Source organism: Hemicordylus capensis, chromosome 3 (assembly GCF_027244095.1).
Source record: "Hemicordylus capensis ecotype Gifberg chromosome 3, rHemCap1.1.pri, whole genome shotgun sequence".
NCBI lineage: Eukaryota > Metazoa > Chordata > Lepidosauria > Squamata > Cordylidae > Hemicordylus > Hemicordylus capensis.
In genome coordinates this window covers 346,402,399-346,425,803 of record NC_069659.1, presented here as the reverse complement: position 1 = coordinate 346,425,803, position 23,405 = coordinate 346,402,399, and the positions used below count along the sequence as shown (strand labels likewise).

Here is a 23,405-nt window from a genome sequence, read left to right as displayed (position 1 = left end):
CTGCATACAGTATTGTGAAATTTAATGCAGATCTGGGGAGGGAGAGGATTGGGTGTAAATGCATCCATACATCTTGCCTGAAATGCATTTCTCTCTTCCTTTTTTTTGGGGGGGGGGGTTAATTAAGGGGGTGTTTTTCAAAGGTGGGATTGAGTCTTTTCTTCCTCTCTCTTTCCAAGAGGAGTGGGAATCTGCTAAGGCAAGCACATATGACCAAATTAGCCCTCCCTCCATTTCTCCATATAAGCACTGCACTCATAAGGATAGCAGTAGATTTCCTTATGGTTACAAACAGGTATTTCATGGGTGAAACTTTGGTTGTCACCAACTGAATGTTTGTGCCTTTCCAGCAGTGCTCCTGTAGTTTACAAAATCACAATTTGGATTCAGACCTTGGGTTGGTGAGGCAAGCTGCATTGTCATTAAAGAACAGGTTCTTTTGCTATCTTGATTGAGGTTTCTCTGTGTGTGCTTTTCCTTTGTCTTAGTGGTTTAATTGGTTGCAGCACCTACTGTCCTTTGCAGCTCCTGCACGGTGTGTGCATATAAATCTAAAGAGATGATTGCAAGGGAGTGATTGTGAGTGAACCAGCTATTTATCCCTATAGGGGGCAATGAAGGCAAAGAGCTTTCCTGCTTGCCTCCAGGGCCTCCCCAATGGCACCTTAAGCCTTGCCTCAATGATAGTGTGAGGGTGATATGGCTTAATCCAACCCAGGTTGTTCTGGTTCCCTGTAGCAAAGGGGGCTAGAGTATGAGATTTAAAGAGTTGAAGGAGTGGGAGAAACGGAACCCTTTCCTCTCCCATACTTCCCCCACTCCCAACTTCTCTCCAGTAGTTTTTCTCTTGGAAGGGATAACCTCATGGACTCCCAGTGGGAGAAAAGTAGCTGGAGAGAAACACTTTAGGTGAGAATACGGGTTGGGAAAGTGTTCATTTGCCTGCCTATGCTGTACTCTAAAATCTCTCCCCTGCCCCAAGCAGTGCACTGCTTTGCACCCCAGCTGTGCGAGACACAGGTTTGCCATCGTTGTATCTAGTGTGGCCCTCTGAAACAGATGAGCTGGGAAATTAATTCAAGCTGTGTTCAAACGAGAGCTTTCCAGAGTACAGAATGTGCACTGTCCTGCTGTCATTGCCATAGGTCCATTTTTTCTGTCTCGTGACTATGATGGTCTCTGCTCAAAATGGGTTCCACATAGTATGAAGTGTTGCCTTTCAGCAGCTTCATATATCACTGCTGCCCGATATAGGTGTTTCCGTTCGAACCCGGAACCTTTTGCTCCCTAGGCAAGTTACTTCCCTGCTGTGCCATTAGGTGTGGCTTGTATTCCTTGTAAATCTAGGAGTAGGCAGTTGTGGTGTGTGTGTTTGTGTGTGTGTGTGTAGGATCTTGATTATGGAAGTTGGCTGAGTGTCAGGATGGGACAGGTGTCTTGTGTGTGCGCTGCAGTAGTATTTAGGAACATAGGAAGCTGCCATATACTGAGTCAGACCATTGGTCTATCTAGCTTAGTATTGTCTACCCAGTCTGGCAGCGGCTTCTCCAAGGTTGCAGGCAGGAGTTTCTTGCAGCCCTATCTTGGAGATGCTGCCATGGAGGGAACTTGGGACCTAGATGCTCTTCCCAGAGTGGCTCCATCTCCTGAGGGGAATATCTTCCAGTGCTCACACTTCTAGTCTCCCATTCAAATGCAAACCAGGGTGGACCCTGCTTAGCTAAGGGGTGGCGGGGGGGGGGGCGCAATTTCAGTGCTTGCCCCGGGCGCCGTTTTCCCTAGTTACGCCTCTGGCTGAAGACAGAACCAGCTTTGGCAAACAAAGCTCAAACTATACTTTATTTATTTGTTTGATTTATATACTGCCCTTCCAAAGTGGCTCAGGGCAGTTTACAACAAGGTAAAAACAATTAAAACCAGTTAACAATTAAAATCAGCACCAATTCTTCTATTCCCCACCACTACAGTAATAGCTGCCCCAGAACTTGACATGAATTCAGTGTCAGTTCCTCCCAAGGATTTCTTTTTTGGCTAAAACAGCAACCCAGGTTGCAGTCTCCAACAAGAGAATGACTGTGGTGGAGCATCTTCACACTTTCCTGTCTGGCACTTTTCCATCCCCAGATCTGCTCCTCCCTCCAAACTGCTTTTAGCCCTGGGAGTAAGGATGTGTGAACCAGCTAGAGTTTGAGCTGGTTTGCCATCAAACTGGGCCAGCTTAAGGGCTCGCCCTTGAGCTGGACTGGACCTGGTTCAGCTCAAGGTCAAGCTGAATCACATGGGCCAGCTTGAGGCCAGTTTAGGGTTCAAAAGTGTTTTTAAAATGTTTTAACTTACCACCGGGTTTGGCAGCCTCCGGGGGTCCTGCCATGGCCACCGGCGGCGGGCGGGGGACTCCAGTGGTTCCCCCTTCACACAGATGGTCAGGGTGCATGCGTGGCAGCCTACAAAATGGCTGCCACGACCACGGAGAGGGCTGAAATGGCATGAAAACAGGCCGAACTGGCCCATAGAAGACCAGGAGGAGGTTGGCGGCAGCACCCGCTGGAGAACACTGAACCTGGCAGTAAGTTTACACTTTAGAAAGTGAGAACCCCAAACCAGCTTGAATTCTGAGCTGAGGTTCTAGTTCAGGGTGCCAAAACTGAACCTGCCCAGTCCGGTTTGAGTCTGGTTCAGACTCGAACTGAACCGGGCAAACCGGTTTTGTGCACACCCCTACCTGGGAGGGAAAAGAAAGGGGTACATTATATTTTCCTCATGGGGCTAAAATCAGGTTAGGTCTCCAGTTTAAACTGAGTGGGCCATTAAGCTTATGGGATGTACTTCGGGATTTTTGTGTGTGTGTTTTTTACCAATATCCTGAGAGAAGGAGTATAGGCTATCTTCATATTCAGAGGTAGGATGCCTCTGAATACCAGTTGCAGATGAGCAGCAGCAGGAGAGCGGGGCATGCTTTCATCTCCTGGTTGTGTGGCTGCCCAAGGCATCTGGTGGGCCACTGTGTGAAACAGGATGCTGGACTTGATAGGCTTTAGGCCTGATCCAGCAAGGCTCTTCTTATGTTGTTAGGTTGATCAGCTGGAGTCAGGTGCAAAATAGTGGCTGGGTGGGCAAATATTTCAGACTTTTCCAGATGAGTATATATTCCGTGGCTTTTCAAGTTTCCACCTTCTTCCAACAACCGGCTCCCCTGCAGGGTCCGGACACCTGCATTGGACTCTGAGGAAACTCTTTGTCCTTCTTTGTGAGTTTTGATACTCCATCCAGATGGGGACCACCTTCCTTATACTGTGTTTTTCAGTGCTACCTGCCAGCCAGCACTTGCTTTTCTGTCTCTTTTCAGGGGCCCTTTTAAATGGTCATGAAAAGGATCTTGAAAATTAATGGTGGCTGGCAGGTAACTCTCCAACAATCCCCTCCTGATTGCCCCCCAAGCTTTCTGCATTTCAGCAGCCAATTTTTTTTAGGAGTAGGAGAGAAGTCTTTTCATTGTTGCTATTGTTAAGCAGTTGGAATCCCTTGCCATTCCACTACAAATAATCCAGCCATCTATCAAAATTGGTGGAGGGTAATATATTGAGATGCCCTTCCCACCAGTCTCCTGGAGATTGGCTGGTTTGTTGGGGGGCGGGGGGTGTCAGAGGGAAAATGAAGTGAATACAAGATGTGTCGTTCGAGGCTATGTCCAGTTCCCAGATAAATCAAGCTGATGATGTGGAAATATTGAAGGATTTCCTTCCTAATTAAGATAGTCCTCCAAAAAGTTTCCTTTTACAACATGTATTTTGGATGGGCCAAAGGACTGCAATTGACATCTGCATTCCTTTCTCTCCTAGTTATTTCCTCTTACTTTATCCAATCTTGCCATCACACTCATCTGACCATTTTGCTTTGATTTGATCCATGCACTCTAATTCACCCATGCTTATTGCTTTACTAGTGGGAGCCTATGACAGCTGATGGGCTGGGCAGCATCTATTTTGTTCTCGCTGCTTCCTTCCTTGGAATCTTCTTTATCCTGCCCAGTGCACAGTAAAAGGAGGATTGAGCTCTATACCCTGAGGGTCTCCCACAATCTCATTTCTGCCAGTTTCCCCTCAGTTGCCCCAGATGCCTGGTATTCTCTCCTAGAAGACATATGTGACATACTTGAGGAGGCCCTTCCATGAGGAGGTGAGGCAGTTGCCTCGGGCTGCAGATTATTGGGACACTAGTGGGGTGGCAAGTTGACCTTCTGTCCCCTCCTTTTTTTAAAAAAAAGGTGGGGGAGGAAGAGAGGAGAAGCATTTGGCAACCTTCCTCAGAGAGGCCTTGAGCTGCTCCTGGCATACAGCCCAACATGGCTCCACCAAGGTAGAGATACTTGTGCAAGGATAGCCTTGCTCTTCTATTTCAGTAGACACAACAAATTGTTCTGTGGCACTTTAAACATGGAGCATGGATTTTTTGTTTCATGGATAGCTTACATCATCAGATGCAAGATGACCCAAAGTGGGTTCTAGTTTACAACTCTTGCTACATCTTCTATATATATATATAAAAGGTATGTGGCAAGCCCCGCCCACACAGTGCTTTATAGATAGATAGATAGATAGATAGATAGATAGATAGATAGATGGCAGGGTCTTCGAGAAAGGGATTATGAGTGAGGAAAGAGCCCTTTTAGGAGAAGGAGGCTGCCACTTTGTGAATTAGGTGAGGAAACAAGATGAACAAGATATGTTAACTCCGGAAGGAAAAGTGAGAGAAACGAAGGGAGGGGAAGAATGACAGAGGGGAAGAGCGAGCAGAGCAGAGAGAAAGAGAGAGAAAGATGGGAAGGGCGAGGGATGGGTCCAGGGCTGTCAGTGGCCTGAGGGGAACAAGTGGCCATGGTGGCAGTGAGGAAGGGTCCTGTCAACTGCCACCGCCTCTGATGCGGCTACTGCTTGGGACTACCAAGGCCATTGGCAGAGGGAAGCAGGCAGGTGAGGGACAGGCCCGGGCCTGTCAGTGGCCTGAGGGGAATGATTGGCCATGGCAGTGGCAGTGAGGAAGGGCCCAGTCACCCTCTGCTGCTGCTCCTACAGAGAGGAGCAGGAGCGGGGCTCCAGTGAGGGTGGAGAGGTCTCTGGGGTTAGGGGGCTGTGGCTTGGCCAATTGGCACCAGCAATGCTGCAGCTGTGTCCAAGAGGGGTGAGGGGATGGAGCAATGGGATGGAAGGAAGAGTGACTAAGAGGGGTGAGGGGGATGGAAGCAATGGGATGGAGGAGGAGCAGGAATGTGACTCAGGTGAGGGTGGAGAGGTCTCTGAGGTGGGGGGGCTGTGGCGGGTTGAGGGGAGCAATCAGGTACTAGCACGCAGATGCACTGCACAGGTTAAGCTAGTTAAATCTGTTCTTCTTTGTTGTTAAAGTGCCACAGGAGTCTTTGCTGAGTCTGAGGGTTTGCTCTACTTCCAGCCTCACACCAAGGCTTGGTGCCGGAGACGCTTCCCTTCCAAGCACACATTGCTGCGGGCTCTTCTCTGTTCATTTACTCTGCAATAGCCTGTCTCGCCTTGGCTTCTGAAGCGGGCTCTGTGAGTCAACTGACCATAGCAGTTTACTTATTTTTCGAACTTAATGTTCAGCAGATTGCTTAATCTCACAGTAGATCTGGCTGTACTTATAACCTCACTGAGCAACATTTCCTATCCGGGGATGGAAGGTAGTGATGGGGGCATTGGAGGAAGGCAGCACCTTGGCATTTTGTGGCTCTGAGTGTGCATTGACATATACACTAGAGGCAAGATGCCTTATTAACCCCCCCCCCCGTTCCCAGAGATTGTTCAACACAATGCTATGCATTCTTCCTCGGAAGTAAGATCCACTGTGTTCAATGGAACTTACTCCCTAGCACAAGGGTTCTCAAACGTGGGTCCCCAGATCAGGGGTGTAGGAAGCTTTGTGGGGACCAGGGGACAAAGTCCGACTGGCAGTTCCCTGTTCCTCCCACCCCCGGGTGTTTTTCCACATACACAAAGTGTGCATGCACCCTAAGCCACACCCCCTGCGTCCAACATCAGAAGCAAGGGGGTGGGGCCAGTATAGAGAACGGGGCTGTCACAGCCCTGGAGGAGAGTCCGTCCCTCCCCAGCCAGTGTGAGTCTTTCCCAGCCCTTCTGGAGATACTGTCAGGGATTGAACCTGGGACCTCCTGCATACAAAGAAGAGCTGGTCTTGTGGTAGCAAGCATGACTTGTCCCCTTAGCTAAGCAGGGTCCACACTGGTTGCATATGAAAGGGAGACTAGAAGTGTGAGCACTGTAAGATATCACCCTCAGGGGATGGAGTCGCTCTGGGAAGATTAGAAGGTTTCAAGTTCCCTCCCTGGCTTCTCCAAGCTAAGGCTGAGAGAAATTCCTGCCTACAGCCTTGGAGAAGCCGCTGCCAGTCTGTGAAGACAATACTGAGCGAGATAGACCAATGGTGTGACTCAGTATATGGCAGCTTCCTATGTTCTCATGTTCCTCTACCTCTGCTCTGCAGCTCCATGTGGTTGGATGTCTGGCATTGTGGCTGGGGATGATGGGAGTTGCAGTCCAATAACATCTGGGGACCTAAGTTTGATAATCCCTGCCCTAGTGTGCTTAAAATTACAGCCTTACTGGTAAAGGCTTAAAAAAAATTTTTTTTAAGGTTAGTAAATCTATGATCTCTGACTGCTGCTACTGGTTGTTGTTGTTTAATGTAATATTTTCTTATTAACTAAATGGTATTACAAAGGTCAAGAATTTGTTTGAAAGGGTGATTCCTGGATGCCAGTTTGCCAAGTTAATGTGCCTTAACTGCCAGAAGACATTTGCTAATGGGAAATAACCAGAGATCTCTCTGGAATGCGTGGAATGAGAAAAAGCCACCAGAGCTGGAAAAGTTGATCCCCAAGGAGGACAAATTGATATGAGATTTGAGTTGAAAGAAATTGCAATTTGCAGCTCTGAGGACAGACTAATAGCACAAGCCTGAGTATGTCTACCTCGTGGCATTCAGTAGGACTTATGCCATGTAAACTGGCACGCGTTTAGAGAGGAGGGACCATGATGGTGACAGGTCTGAAAACCAGGTCATAAGAACATAAGAAAAGCCCTGCTGGATCAGGCACATGGCCCATCTAGTCCACCACCAGAATTTCTTCTAAAAATACCCCCCGCCCTAAGTTTCCCGCTTTCCCTGAGCATGTTCTGGTGTAAGAAATAGTGCATTGCAGCTTATCTTGCAGCGGGCAACAGGGTTGGCAGTATGTGTGCAAAAGGCATAAGAACAGCCCTGCTGGATCAGGCACATGGCCCATCTAGTCCAGCATCCTGTTTCACACAGTAGCCCACCAGATGCCTCTAGGGAGCCCACAGGCAAGAGGTATGTGCATGCCCTCTCTCCTGCTGTTGCTCCTCTGCAACTGGGTTTGAGAGGCATCATGCCTCTGAGGCTGGAGATAGCCCACAGCCACCAGACTAGTAGCCACTGATAGACCTGTCCTCCATGAAGTTGTCTAGATGTCCTTAGTCTGGACAGCCATCCGTCAGGGATGATAGGTCCTGTGAGGAATGGTTGAAGGAGCTGGGTATGTTTCGCCTGCAGAAAAGCAGAGTAAGGGAAGATGTGAGAGTTATCGTCAAATATCTGAAGGGCTGTCATAGAAGAGGGAGCGGACTTGCTATCCATTGCTCCTGAGGGCAGGAATAGAATAGAATAGGAAGAGGCTGAAAGGCATCTTCTCATACTGCATGGGAGGCGGCAATGGTAAACCACTCCTGTATTCTACCAAAGAAAACCACAGGGCTCTGTAGGTGCCAGGAGTCTAAGTCGACTTGACGGCACATTTCAAACTTTATGGCTGTGTGAAAATAATGAAAAATTAGTTTCAACTTGGAATGTTTTAAAGAAGATTGGAAACCATTCTTATTATACCTAAAGAACTATTTTTCTAATATTGATTTTTCAACAGGGTTTGAAATTTAGTAATATTAGCAGGTTGAGTAGAGTAAAATCGAGTTTGTAAGGTATAGGATATATGTTTTGAATTACTATAGCAATGGTTGAATTGTATAGTTAGTGATTCGCGCGGATTGGTGAGCGGAAAGTCAACATTTGTTTAATTGGATGTAACGAGATTGTTAAGATATTGTAAAAATCAATAAAAAATTTAAAAGCAAACAATTTAAAAACATTTTAAAACAACTATTAAACCATTACAGTAATTAAAAACCCCGAAATCTGGTTTTAAATTTTAAAATAAACCAGATTTTAAAACCCCCAAAATTTAGGATGCTGAGTAAGCTTGGGTGAAGAGATGGGATTTCAGGTGTTTTTTGAAAATTGCCAGAGATAAGGAGGATCGTATCTCAACAGGGAGCACATTCCACAATCTCGGGGCAGCGACTGAGAAGGCCCGTCTCTGTGTAGCCACCAAACAAGTCAGCGGTAACTGGAGACGGATCTCCTCAGATGACCTCAATGGGGGTGGGGCTTGTAATGAAGAAGACGCTCTCTTAGATACCCAGGGCCTAAGCCGTTTAGGGCTTTGTAAGTTATAACTAGCACTTTGTATTTCGTCCGGAAACCTATTGGCAGCCAGTGTAACTCCATCAGTAAATGAGTAACATGGTCTCTCCGAGATGACCCAGAGACCAACTGGCTGCCGCATTCTGAACCAACTGAAGTTTCCGGACTATGTACAAAGGCAGCCCCACGTAGAGCGCATTACAGAAGCCAAGTCTGGAGGTTACCAACAGATGTACCACAGTTTTGAGGTCATTGATCTCAAGAAACCGGCACAGCTGGCGTATCAGCTGGCGTATCATCCGGAGCTGATAGAAAGCACCCCTGGCCTGAGAAACCAGGGAGAGGTGTGAATCCAGAAGTACTCCCAGATTGCGAACCTGTTCCTTTTGGGGAAGTGTGACCCCATCTAGAACAGGTAGATCAAAATCGTCTCTGGAGTTCTGACCCCGCACAATAAGTACATCCATCTTATCTGGATTCAGCTTCAGTTTATTCTCCCTCATCCAACCCATTACTGCTTCCAGGTCGGCATTTAGAGAGGATATGCCAGCTTCTGAAGAAGTTGGCATGGAGAAGTAGATCTGGGTGTCATCAGCGTACTGGTAACACCCAGCTTCAAATCCCCTGATGATCTCTCCCAGCGGTTTCACATAGATGTTAAAAAGCATTGGAGAAAGTATGGAGCCTTGAGGGACGCCATACTTAAGCTCAGATCTTGACGAGCAACAGTCTCCAATCGACACCATCTGGAATCTGTCCGAGAGGTAGGAGTGGAACCACTGTAAAACAGTGCCTCCCACCCCCAACACTCTCAGACGTTCCAGAAGGATACTATGGACAATAGTATCGAAAGCTGCCGAGAGATCCCAAAGGACCAACAGAGTCACACTTCCTCTGTCAATTGCCAATTGGAGATCATCCATCAGGCCGACCAAGGCAGTCTCCACCCCATAGCCCGTCCGAAAACCAGTTTGAAATGGGTCTAGATAATTTGTATTTTGTGGTGCAGGTATTCTCTCTGGAGATTGGATGCATGGCAGCAAAGTACAGTGCACATGCTGTTTGCCTCCACTGATGCTCTACTTTTATATTTGTAAATAAAGCAAGTAGTACCAAAAAAAATGTCTCCAGTGTTCTTCTGTCTGCAAATGAAACAAAACCTGAGCGCTGCTGCCTTCAGAACTTCTCACCACTTGGGGATACGAGAGAAGGGGTGGGCACAGAACACTAATTTACATTATAAAAATACATAGTTATCAGAACATAAAAACAGGAAGCGTCCATAAATAAGGTAAATATTGCCCATTTCTGTGCAATATTTCTGTGGCTTCTGTGTTTGTGGGTTTTTGTCTATTGTAAAGCCTGCAATAAACATTAAGCACTTTAGAGATAATAAATGATAGTGAAGAATGGCAGTTTTTGTTTAGTGCATTTCTATACCGCCCTCTCCAAAGGCTCTGGGCAGTGTACAACATATAATGTAGCGCTACCCGGAACTGACCCAGGCCATTTGGTCATTCTTGTGCCCCAGGTTCTTCTACGTGGTCTCTGTGCAATCATGACTGTGGGAGTTCTGTGCCTGTGCAGCTTGGAATCTCCCACAGCTTTGCCTCAGAATAATTTTTGGCAGGAACCCCTCACTCCCCCCACCCCCAGCAAACATGACACGCCTAGTCTGTACACACACACACACACACACACACACACACACAGTTCTTCTTCAACCACTGCAGCAAATACTTCTAGGGCATTTTTCACACAGGGCGTTCACATCTCTGGCGGAATGGGTGTGTGTGTGTGTGTGTGTGTGTGTGTGTGTGTGTGTGTGTGTGTGTTCACATATCGGACAGATTTACCACAAAGTCCCTGCGAGCCATCGGGGAGCACTTCACACACAATTAGGGTTTTATTACTGCACGTTAAGAGTATAGCCCGATTTATATCCGGGGCTTAAAATTCCTCTTTTTGTGTCAGTTTTTTGGGGACAATTTCGAGTTCACAGTAAAGCCTCGCAGTCAACTTGTGGTAAAGCCTGCTGTGTGAGGAACTCTTTTGTGTTCTGGGTGTTTTTTTCACCCTGCCAAGTAAAGGTTTTCTCCTCTATATCCTTTGTTTTCATTCCTCGTGTTTATTATCTGTATATCCTTTGGGTGATCAGTATCAAATTCCTGTTCTATTTCTGGGCGTGGGGGACACATTCCAGACACGATGTATTCATTCAGGGGAGTCCAAGACATTTTATTGCCTGAGGTGAAGGACAATATGATGCCCTCCCACCCCACAATCTGTGGGCGGGTGCTCAGCATTCTTGGGCCATGGTGTGCCAGCACTTCCAGACTATGCCATCAAGTTAGGCAGTGGTGGTGGGGCGCATAGCTCACTTTTTGTGGTAGGGGAGTGCAGGGGAAATGAACAGTGGGGTGAGGAAGGGGAATGGCTGTGGGTGGCAGGGAGGCCCTGGAGCGGCATCTGTGGTTGGGGTGGGGCAGCACTCGCTATCACGTGCCTCTCCTCACACCTGAGACTGAGGCAACTGCCTCACCTTGCCTCATGGAACATAGGAAGCTGCCATATACTGAATCAGATCATTGGTCCACCTAGCTCAGTATTGTCTACACCAGGGATTCTCAACATTGAGTCCCTAGATGTTATTGGACTTCAACTCCCATAATCTCCAGCCCCAGTGGCCTTTGGGTGGGATTATGAGAGTTGAAGTCCAATAACATCTGGAGATCCAACGTTGAGAATCTCTGGTCTACACAGACTGGCAGCGGCTTCTCCAAGGTTGCAGGCAGGAATCTCTCTCAGCCCTATCTTGGAGAAGCCAGGATGGGAACTTGGAACCTAGATGCTCTTCCCAGAGCGGCTCCATCCCCTGAGGGGAACATCTTACAGTGCTCACACATCAAGTCTCCCATTCATATGCAACCAGGGCAGACCCTGCTTAGCTAAGGGGACAAGTCATGCTTGCTACCACAGGACTGGCTCTCCTCTCCTGGAAGGGCTGCCCATCATTCCTTTTATTGAAGGAAGTTGTTCTCAGAGAAAGATCTGATGGTGAAGTGCATGATTTGAGTGTTGAATCCCAGAGCTATAAGGGATTCTTGGTGTTCCTATTAGGTCACATGCTGCTTCAATATTCCCTAAAATATTGCCACTTAGTTTCCTTGTGGAGAAATAGGAACATAGGAAGCTGCCTTATACCAAATCAGACCATTGGTCAACACAGACTGGCAGCAGCTTCTCCAAGGTTGCAGGCAGAAGTCTCTCTCAGCCTTACCTTAGAGATGCCAGGGAGGGAACTTGGAACCTAGATGCTCTTCCCTGAGTGGCCCTATCCCCAAAGGCAAACCTCTTACAATGTTCACATGTAGTTTCCCATTCAAATGTAAACCAGGGTGGACCCTGCTTAGGAAAGAGGACAATTCATGCTTGTTGGTCTTGACCACAAGACCAGCTCTCCTCCCCAGGACAGCCCTGCTGCTGCCTCTGTACTGCCTGAAAATCCTGATCAAAATCCACCTTCCTATGGAGAATTTGAGCCTAGCCCTTTGACTTCATCCATAACTGAAACAAAGCATAAGAACATGAAACCTCGTTTGCTTGCATGCATCCTACTTTAAGCTTCTGCTATTCCTCTCTTCATTTTGTTTTACTATTTCCTTCAGTTTCCTCTCATTTCCTTCAGTTTCTTCCCCAACACATACACACAGAGACTGTAAATAAAATTTAATCTTCTTGGGGCGGAGATCTGCCTTTGTTCATGTATGTCACTCTGTAAAGCACAGTGTAATGGTTCCATATTAATAAGAATGCCTTCCAGGTCTTGACACACATGCTTGAAATACGGCGCAGCAGTTCAATTCAAATGTTTTTGTTAAAGCAACATACTTTCTAAATTTTAAAAGCTCTCCAATACAAAGCATAAACTCCTCCTAATTCCCCCATCTCTCTCTCTCTCTGTCTCCCCTTTAGCCATATAATAAATGAACTGATAGAAACAGAACGGGTATATGTAGAAGAGCTTCAAAGCATAATAGAGGTAAGTTTATAACTTTCTGGAAAATTTGGCTGAAGACAAATATAATAGAAAGAGAAAATGTCCAGCTTCAGTTGCATCCTCCTGGCTCTGGAGCTGAAATGTCAGACCAGCATAATACCAGTGCATCAAACACTGGCTCTGTCTTCCCGAATGCTGGCCACCTCTTTCGTTTTTAAAGGGGCCTCATGAACATTCATATACTTCTGTGCATTTATTTAATTCATTCATTCATTCATTGACTTATTTATATTATTATTTATTCGATTTCTATACCGCCCTTTCAGAAATGGCTCAGGGCGGTTTACACAGAGAAATAATAAATAAATAAGATGGATCCCTGTCCCCAAAGGGCTCAAATTCTAAAAAGAAACATGAGACCAGCAACAGTCACTGGAGGTACTGTGCTGGAGGTGGATAGGGCCAGTTACTCTCTCCCTGCTAAATAAAGAGAATCGCCAGATTAAAGGGTGCCTCATTGCGAAGTTAGCAGGGGTCACCTCATTACTTAATTTTTTTTAAAAAATAAATAAATTAATGTTTAAACTAGCCAACCCTCACAGGGCATCTGTGCGCTCTTTAGGGCCAGCTGTTCCCCCTTCCCGCCTCCTGCCCCACTCTCCCTCCCTTCTGTCCCACACTCTTGCCCCTCTTCCCCTCCCTCCCGCCCCACTCTCTTGCCCCCTCCCCTCTCTCCCCACTCTCTCTTGCCCTCCCTCCCCCTCCTCTCTCTCACCCTCCTGCCCCAGTCTCTCCTGCCTTCCCCCTCCCCCTGCTCCTCTCTCCTGCCCTTCCCCTCTCCCTCTGCCCCACTCTCTCTTGCCCTCCCCCTCCCCCACTCTCTCTTGCCCTCCCCCTGCCCCACACTCTCTTGCCCTCCCCCTCCCCATGCTCTCTTGCCTCTCCTCCCCCCGCCTCATGCTCTCTTGCCCTCCTTTCCCCTACCCCATGTTCTCTTGCCCTCCCCCTCCACCTGCCCCACATTCTCTTGCCCTCCCCTTACCCCTTCCCTCCTCCCCATTTTACTCTCTTTACCAGGTGGCGGGCAGGCGGCCAAAAAGGCCCCCGCTGCCGCTCCTCCTCCCAGGCGGTGAACAGGAAAGTCCCACAGCTCCGTTCCCTCCCACCGTAGCCTCCCACAGGCGCCTGACCTCGGCGGCTGGTCCTGCCGCCGCCTGGCTGAGAGCCGCCTCCGTGGCTGGGTCCAGGGCCTCTGCGGCCTGGCCCACCGCGGGCTGTGCCGCCTTTGCGGCCAGGCCTGCCACGCCAAGTGCCGCCTCCGCGGCCCACCAGGCCTGCTGCCGCCGCTTGCCAGCCTCTGCGGCTGGCCTCTTCGGGCCGGCTACCTCTCCCCCCACCCCCACCTTCAGCCCCAGTCTCTGGGCGGGCATGGGCCCAGGCTGCCAGGCCGAGTGCTGCTGCCGCGGTTGGGCCCGCCACTGCCACCATCGCCGCAGCCTGGCCCGCCGCCGGCCAATTCTGTTGGGTGCGCCAGCCAATCAGGGCCTCCGCCGCCCAGCCAATCAGCTGGGCGGCTGGGATGCACATTCAAAGGCACACCCAGGAGAAATAATAATATAGATTCTTCTGGGATTTGTGAGGGAGGATTCTTGGCGTCATCATAGAAGGCAGCCAATCAGGACCTTGCAGAGCCAGGTTCTGCTTTAATGGTGCTTTCTTTTCTTTCTTTCTTTTTTTAAAAAAGACCTTCTTTTAAAAAGCTTGAATTCCTATAGAGGAATAGAATTCTTCTGCTCCTGGAGGATTAAGTGTGTTTGGATTAATGGCAGTGAGGATGCTTCCAGAGTGGTCCCACTGCTCTAAAACGTTATGTTTATGTATGCCACTGCTTTTGAAGCTGTGTTCCAAAGAACCTTGTGGTTTCCAGAAAAGCTTCTCTGAGCCTCTTGAATAAGAAGACCAACAACAGTAGACAAGCTTTTTTTCCCCCTGAGACAGCTTGTTTACTCAATAATGATCTTCCCCAGTCATGCCTAGCCGCAGGGGAGTCTTGAGTGCTGTGATGATCCTGTCTGCTTGGCATTACTGGCTTACATTTAAAAGTACAAACTTCATTTTGTGAGTTGGCAAAGTCTGCAAAGCAGTCGGGCTCATTAAATAGGTGTTGCGGGCAATCTGGCTGGCTCCTTTCTGTGCTGTTTCTCGCAAATGTTCACAAAACACAAACCATTGTTTTGGCTGGCAAATTCACCATGCTCCTTATATGCTATCTCTGGATTCATTCTACTTCTATTAGCCCAGGGAATTTGCCTCACTAAACTATCCTCTGCTGAATCTCAGCCCACATCTACACAGCCATCTCAGTTTTGCATGTTTGATGAAGTATTCTGAGCACCAGCGTGATGCTGCAGTTTTCACGGTGCTTTGGGAGCAGTCCTGATAGATAAACTGGTTTGGAACCTGTTACAGAGTTAGTGCAAATCCATGTAGATGTATGCTTGAGTTAGTCAAAGTGAACTTGGGAATAATTTGTGTGGAACTAAACCATAGACAATAAAAGCATGAAGGATTGTCAGGGGGGGCTGAAGAATGCATTTCTCACACTGCCTTTTTTGTTTTTTAATTGACAAAACCCAACTTATATGTTTATCCTTTCATTCTCTACACTGCTCTCTTTCGCTCTCTCTCATTCTGTTTTATAGGGCTATGCCTCAGAAATGGAAAATCCTGATTTAATTCACTTGATCCCGACTGCAATTTCAAATAAGAAAGAAATTCTTTTTGGAAACCTTTCAGAAATCTATGAATTTCACAACAGGTATGTACTTTCTCTTGCATGCTGGAGAATTTCATGAAAGCATGCACTTGCTTTCATCTGCGTGCCTCTGATATATGAGCATAATACTTTGCAGATGGTGATCTTCTTCAGTCACCAGTCCACTGATCTTCTGTCAGTCCTCAGTTAAAATCCTGGATTGAGTTCAGATGCCTTCTCTCCCTTTCCTTGGCTAATACGAGATCACTTGTTAGATTATGTGCATGCAGAACAGGAACATTGATTGCAGATTGGCTGGTGGATGGGGCCCCCCACCCACTCAAAGACATACACTCAGAAGGTTCTTCCAGGATCAGCAATTTACGTTCCCCTTCCCTACACATAGAGAGGAAATAAAACATACAATGAGGAAGAATGTGGTTAGAAGCAATTCTGCAGAACATAAGGAAACATCCACATAGAGAAGTAATCATTTTGAGATCAGCTGTAGTAAGAGTTGCACAATATTAAGTAAGTTTGGTTCCACACTTCATTCTCCTGTGGCATCAGACAAAGTCTAGATCAGGATGTGGTTCAGAAGGACCGCATGTTGCCCCCACACCTGGAAGGCCAACATTTTCTAAATGTGATATAGAGAGCTGTAAAATATGACATTTAAAGGCATTAAATAGGAACATATAAAACTGTCTTATGCTGCCTCCGATCATCGGTCCTTCTAGCTCCCTATTGTCCAGAGGCGTATCTAGGCAAAATAGCGCCTAGGGCAAGCACTGAAATTGCGGGGGCCCCCATCCAATCTGACACCCATCTTTCAGATAACTTTAACATAGTTCAGGGGTTCCCAACCTGTGGCACTCCAGACGTTGCTGAATGACAACCATCATCCTAGCTAAGAAAACTGTAGCTGGGGATGATGGGAGTTGTAGTTCAGCAACATCTGGAGTGCCACAGGTTGGGAACCCCTGCTCTAGTTGAAGGGCTTCCCAAATGAAGGGCAAAGTAATAAGCTTCTAAGCCCATTTGAACCCCTACAGTCCTTGTTTTACAAGTTAGGAACTGTGGACGCCCTTCCGGTTGCTGCATATCAGAGGGACCACTGAAGTTTACAATCCTTTTAAAAAGGGAGAAAGAGACTTTAGCTCACCAAAAGCTGGGAAGGTCCAAGAACTGTGCATGTGTGTTGCACTCATGCTGCATGCTGCCTTTGAACACTGATACCAGTCTCCTAGAATTCTTTATAAGCACTTAAAACCAACTAAGCAATTTTTTCCAAACATCAGACTTGAAGCAACGTGGGGGAAGCGGTGGGGGCGGGGAACAAACACACACAGAGGGCTAAGGGAGAAGCGCAACTCTACGGAAGTCGACTGGGGAAGCAGTGTGGGGGAAGGGGCGGGGAACCAACGAACATACACATGGCTAAGGAAGGAGCCGAGCAGCAGCTCTCTAAGGAAGGTGCCCGGGGAAGCAGCGTGGGGGAAGCAGGGGAACAAACACACACAGAGAGAGGGCTAGGGAAGGAGCACATCACTAAGGAAGGTGCCTGGCCCGGAAAGCAGTGTGGGGGAAGCCGGGGGCGGGGGGGGGGGGAAACAAACTCACAGGGCTAAAGAACGCAGAACTCCCAGCAGGCAGCTGCTTAGTCTCCCCGGCCATGTGGTTGTGCAGGGAGGCATGCGCTGGATTCAACAGCTCGGGTCACGCGCTTTGCCGGCCAATGGGAGCGCCTGCCCACCGCTTGGAGATCTCGCGAGTGTGCTGTTCAGCCTCTGCGCCTGCGCAAGTGGGGGGTGACGGGTATGAGGTCCGCTGGCGGCGGCGCAGCCCAGGCGCCCAATGCCGGCCAGCCTCAGCGGTGAGCAGCGCCGGCGCCCGCTGGGGCTTGTGATTTTGGTGGTGGTGGTGGGGCAGCCATCTTGCGCCCACCCTTCATGTGGCGCCCAGGGCACGTGCCCTGCCTGCCCCACCCTGGTCACGCACCTGCTATTGTCTGTACTGAATAGCAGTGGCTCCAGGGTTTCAGATAGGCGTCTTTCCCAGTTCTACCTGGAGATGCTTGGACTACACCTGGGTCTTCTTTCCCGCATGCAAAGCAAGTGTGCTTCCACTGAGCTATGGCCCCTCCTCTAAATTCTGAAGCTATTCCCATGATCACTGGGAAGTGGGCTAAGGGAGCTTAGCCTGCTTTCCAGTGGTCATGGGAACCACCAGGCTCGCAAGCAAGCCCGGTGCTCCCAAGGCGGCTAGCCCGCCTGAACCACCCTCCCCTTCAACGAGGTTAATGGAGCAAGTGCTCCGTTCACCGCATTTAGTTGCTCGTGTGTGGCTGCGGTGTGCGGCAATACATGAGTAGACCCGTGGCCGGGAGGCTGCATGCAGCCTCCCCGGCGTGGGGGTATTTTCAGGATGCCCCGTGCGCTCACACAGGGCATCCTGGAACTCCCAGGGGCCATGTGCCCCCCCCCGATCCCTGCAGCCCCTGCTGGCTCCATGACGGAGCCGGCAGTCATGTGGGCAGCCAATCTGACTGCCCAGCTATGAGCAGCTGCTCGTCTGCGGGGATTGCGGACTAAGCCCACTCTCCCCGCAGCCCCGGAAGAAGCTCTTCTCACGGATGGTGAGAAGAGCTTCACTGACTTCCTGTTTGTATTTCTTTCTAGGGGGTCTCGCGGCCCAAATCTAATTAAAGACCTGATGCAAACACACAGTATGAGCATTCCTTCTAAAAAAACAAATTCCCCTTTTTATCTCCATTCCAGAATCTTCCTCAAAGAGCTGGAAAATTGCATTGAAAATCCAGAGCTTCTTGGTCGGTGCTTTTTAAAAAGAGTAAGTGATTGATGGTTGTCACATTAATCTGGTTTCCACTCTTGGGCTTTTTCTTTCTCAGCATCCAGTTACCCTGCATAGCTCAACATTCAGTCGTCAGCTGGGCAGCCTTTAGTTCAGGGCTCTGGCAAGTACCACCTCTCAGCTGACAGGCAGGGTCCATCAGCAGGAACAACATCAAGGGAAAGGGATTCTGCTCAGCTCCCAGACCAACTCTGATAAGCCAGATGAATACAAACCCTGTTCAGGTGTTATAAATAGCGGGATGTTGTACTCTGAAGCCCTGTCCCTGAGCTGCTGTGTTCAGAAGCTGCAATCCTTGCTGTCCTGGCTCTCCTTCATGTTCTTCTGGTTTTCTGATCATGAGAAGAATCTGTCCACACATACCCTATCTCTGTAGAAAAGGCTGTAATTGTGGCCTGCAGAAGGTGGAGCTTTTGAGCACATCAGTATGGGGGTGGGGCTTCAGGGCATGCTTTCGGGGGTGCTGCACACACAAGTACAGCATCTCTGCATTTTATAACACCTGAAGTGGCTCTGGTTATTTCTTTTTTATTTGTTATCTTTTCTTATGATGGTTTTACTGCTGTTCTCCATTTCATTAATGTTTTAATGCTCTCTACTGAAGAGATTCTTTTTAATGTTCCTTTTTGTAGTCTTTATAACTCAGATGTTTGTTTTCTGGATTGTTGGTCTTGTATTTTACTTTGTATGGAAGTTGTCTTGAACCTTTGGGAAAGGCTGGGTTAAAATATTTTAAAATAAATGCATACATACATAAATAGATTCCAATTAAGATTCAGATTTTCTAAAACCCTGAGTCCTGGAAATATAGAACCTGAGGTCCCTTTAAACTTCTGCAAGCAGATGCTCTTCCCAGAGTGGCCCCATCCCCTAAGGGGAATATCTTACAGTGCTCACATGTAGTCTTCCATTCATATGCAAACCAGGGCAGACTCCCACTTAGCAAAGGGGACAATTCATGCTTGCTACTACAAGACCAGCTCTTCTCCCCTCCCTGCTGGTTGAGAACCAGAATGGCAGTAAAGGCTGACACTTAGCCTGTTGAAATATTTGTGTGGCCAGTTGCACTTAACATAAACACAACTGTGTGAACCCTCATTGATTTCCGATGTTGATTTGTGTCCTGAGATGAAATATTTGTGTGGCCAGTGCACATAACATAAACACAATTGTGTGAACCCACACTGATTTCCGATGTTGATTTGTTTCCTGAGATGAATCTGAGATTCCCCACATTGGTGTGGAGTCACACAATAATGCAATTTAAACCTAGATGCAATCATTCAGTCATAACTTTATTGCCCTATCCACCCCCAGCACAGTACCTCCAGTGACTGTTGCTGGTGTCTATCTTGTGGTTTTTTTTAGAATGTGAGCCCTTTGGGGACAGGGAGCCATCTTATTTATTTATTATTTCTCTGTGTAAACCACCCTGAGCCATTTTTGGAAGGACGGTACAGAAATTGAATTAATAAATGATGATGATGATGATGATGATGATGATGATGATGATGATGATGAACTGTTTCAAAATCAAAACCAGGCAACCTCCCCTTTGCCTTCACTTCAAAAACCCGAATGCTGTTTAACAGAAAAGCAACAAGAATTAAAGCAAAAAATAACTGAGCACATGAACCAAACCACCACCAGGGTTCAATTTCCAGCTCTAAAAACAGTTTCCAAAAAACAACTTGCTCAGGCATTAAAAGATATAAATGCTGCACTTGCAGAAATAACAACCAGGAATTTAAAAGAAACAAACCAACTAATGTACAGTGCAGCAACAATAACAACACAAGAGCTCAAATATAAGATCAATGGACCTGTAAAAAAAGAAAGCAGTACATCACCTAAATGGAAGAATAGATTAGAAAATAAAATCTCCAGGCTCAGATCAGATGCTAGTAAACTGAAAGATATGAAAGACAAGAAGCTGAAGAATGAAAACACCAAACAGTATCTGATCCAAAAATACCACCTAGATTCAAGGAAAATTAGAGAAGTCCTGGAAATAATAAAGCAGCAAATAACAGCAGTGTCAAAGAAGATTAGCAGATACGAAGCCAGAATTACACAACGCAGGCAGAATCTCCAATTCCAGTCGAATCAGAGACATTTCTACCAAAGCATAGAAGGAGAAACTGCAAGAAACGTAGAAACACCAAATAAAGAAGAAACAGTGCAATTCTGGGGGAAATTATGGGACAATCCAATAGATTATAATAAAAAAGCAGGCTGGATGAAAGAGGTCAAAAAATGTAGCCAACAAATGCAAGATCTAATAATAACACCAGAATTAATAAGTGAAAGAGCAAAGAAAATTAAAAATTGGACTGCGCCAGGCGACGATGAACTGCATGGCTTTTGGCTTAAACACCTAACAAGCCTTCATAAACAACTATCAAAACAGTTCAATCACATTTTGCAAGGAGGTGATATTGAACAATGGCTAACAACTGGGAAAACCCATCTCATCATGAAAGACCCAGCAAAAGGTGCAGTTCCAAGTAATTATAGACCGATAACCTGCCTGCCAACCATGTTCAAATTATTAACTGGAATAATAGCAGGTGAAGTCATGCAACACTTATTAACTAACAAACAGCTTCCAGTTGAACAGAAAGGAAATTGCCCGAACACCAGAGGCACAAAAGACCAGCTGCTGATTGACAACATGATTTTAGAAAACTGCAAGTGAAGAAAAACAAATCTAAGTGTTGCATGGATTGACTACAAGAAAGCCTTCGATTCAGTGCCTCACACATGGATACTAAAATGTTTAGAAACAACTGGTGTCAACAAAAACATTCAGATATTTATTTAAAAAGCAATGAGCATGTGGAGTACACAGTTAACAATCAATGGCGAGACACTTGGACAGGTTAGCATTAGAAGAGGCATTTTCCAAGGGGACTCACTATCCCCTCTGTTGTTTGTAATCGCCATGACCCCACTTTCACAAATACTAAACAAAACAGGCCTTGGATACCAAACATCTAAAACATCAAGTCAAATCAACCATCTGCTGTACATGGACGATCTGAAGTTGTATGGAAAGTCCCAGTCAGAAATTGAATCACTGCTAAACACTGTCCATATATTCAGTAGCGATATAGCAATGGAGTTTGGACTAGACAAGTGTGCTGCATTAATAATGAACAGAGGAAAAATAAGAAAAACAGAAGGAAGAGAACTACCCAATGGAAGCAACATCAAGAACCTGGAAGAGAAAGAACCTTACAAATACTTGGGCATTCTCCAGGCTGATAACATCGCACACACTGAAGTTAAAAGAAAAATTGGAAGTGAATACATCAGGAGAGTTAGAAAAATCCTCAAGTCCAAACTCAATGGCTGGAACACCATACAAGCCATAAACACCTGAGCTATACCTGTTATCAGATACACTGCAGGAATAATAGACTGGACCCAGGCAGAGCTAGAGACGCTAGATCGTAAGACCAAGAAAATCATGACCATCAATCATGCTCTGCACCCCCGCAGTGATGTCGATAGGCTATACCTCCCTCGCGGGTCAGGTGGAAGAGGAATGCTGCAAGTCCATCAAACAGTAGAGGAGGAGAAAAGAGGCCTTGAAGAATATATCAAGGACAGTGAAGAAGATGCACTTCAAATGGTCAATAACGCGAAACTATTCAACACCAATGAAACAAAGCAGGCCTACAGGAAAGAAGAAGTCAAGAACCGAGCAGAAAAATGGAGAAATAAGCCCCTGCATGGTCAATATTTGCACAATATAAGTGGGAAATCAGACATCACCAAGACCTGGCAATGGCTTAAGAATGGCAACTTGAAGAAAGAAACTGAGGGTTTAATACTGGCTGCACAAGAACAGGCACTAAGAACAAATGCAATAAGAGCAAAAGTAGAAAAATCCACAACAAACAGCAAGTGCCGCCTTTGTAAAGAATCAGATGAAACAGTGGACCACCTAATCAGCTTTTGTAAAAAGATCGCACAGACTGACTACAAACAAAGGCATGACAAGGTAGCAGAGATGATACACTGGAACATCTGCAAAAAATACAAGCTACCTGTAGCCCAAAATGGGTGGGACCATAAAATTGAAAAAGTTGAAGAAAATGAAGATGTAAAAATATTATGGGACTTCCGACTACAAACAGACAAACATCTGCCACACAATACACCAGATATCACTGTAGTCGAGAAGAAAGAAAAACAAGTCAAAATAATCGATATAGCAATTCCAGGGGATAGCAGAATAGGAGAAAAGGAAATAGAAAAAAAATAACCAAATACAAAGATCTACAAATTGAAATTGAAAGGCTGTGGCAGAAAAAGACCAAAATAATGCCAGTGGTAATTGGCGCCCTAGGTGCAATTCCAAAAGACCTTGAAGAGCACCTCAACACCACAGGGGCCACAGAAATCACCATCAGCCAATTACAAAAATCAACTTTACTGGGAACAGCCTATATTCTGCAACGATATATATAATAATAATAACAGCAACAATATTGATAATAAAATCCAGCCATCCCTGGTCCTTGGGAAGAACTCGATGTCTGGATAAAACAAACCAGTCAATAACACCTGTCTGACTGTGTAAATAAATAAATAAATAATATTGTATTTTGCCACAGACCATCACAGTATTGAAATGACAATAAAAACAACCTTATACACAAACCAACCAAGTAGTTAAATCATAATAAAACACAGCAGGTACAGATCTTAATTCTTATACAACACCATGATCAACTATTAAGATTTTTTAACATAACAAGCCCATAGTTTCTTTGTAGCTAGAGCAAATGAAGAAATGGTATAAGTAATATATGGCTGATTGTAATCTAGCAGGCCCACTACAGTATCTTCTAAACTATTATCTGGGTATTGGGGGGGGGGGGGCGCGGGGAGATGGTTGACAAAAATTTCCTCCAGGGATGTATGAACCCGCTCGACCTCAAGTTGGTTCACCATCGAACCAGCCTGGACCAAGGGTTCGCCCTTGAGCCGGACTGGGCTCAGTTTGGCTTGAGGTCGAGCCTAACCACCACCCCGCCCCTGGGCCAGTCTGGGGCTGGTGCAGGGTTGTTATTTTTAATGGTGGACTTACCATCTTTGAGCCCTTGAGGGGTGCTGCTGCAGCTGTGTGTGGGGGTGTGTTTCCTGGTGGTTCCCCTTCCCACCCCGCCACTGGCCTCCCCCTGGTTTCCCATGTGCCATTTCAGCCCTCTCCGAGTTCGTGGTGGCCATTTTAGAGTC

General features: G+C 46.7%; 1 protein-coding gene across 16 annotated transcripts in view; it reads left to right on the top strand.

The window, feature by feature from the left end:
• Positions 1-23,405, top strand: part of MCF2L2 (MCF.2 cell line derived transforming sequence-like 2) — a 440,334-nt gene that overhangs the window by 274,997 nt on the left and 141,932 nt on the right. For all 16 annotated transcript variants that reach the window (XR_008318527.1, XR_008318525.1, XM_053304949.1 and 13 more), the window contains 3 exons: positions 12,502-12,568; positions 15,229-15,344; positions 18,062-18,131. Coding sequence is in view for 14 of the 16 variants with exons in the window: in XM_053304949.1 (XP_053160924.1) it covers positions 12,502-12,568; positions 15,229-15,344; positions 18,062-18,131 (253 nt within the window). In the remaining 2 variants the exon portion in view is untranslated. The remainder of the gene's footprint in view (positions 1-12,501; positions 12,569-15,228; positions 15,345-18,061; positions 18,132-23,405) is intronic.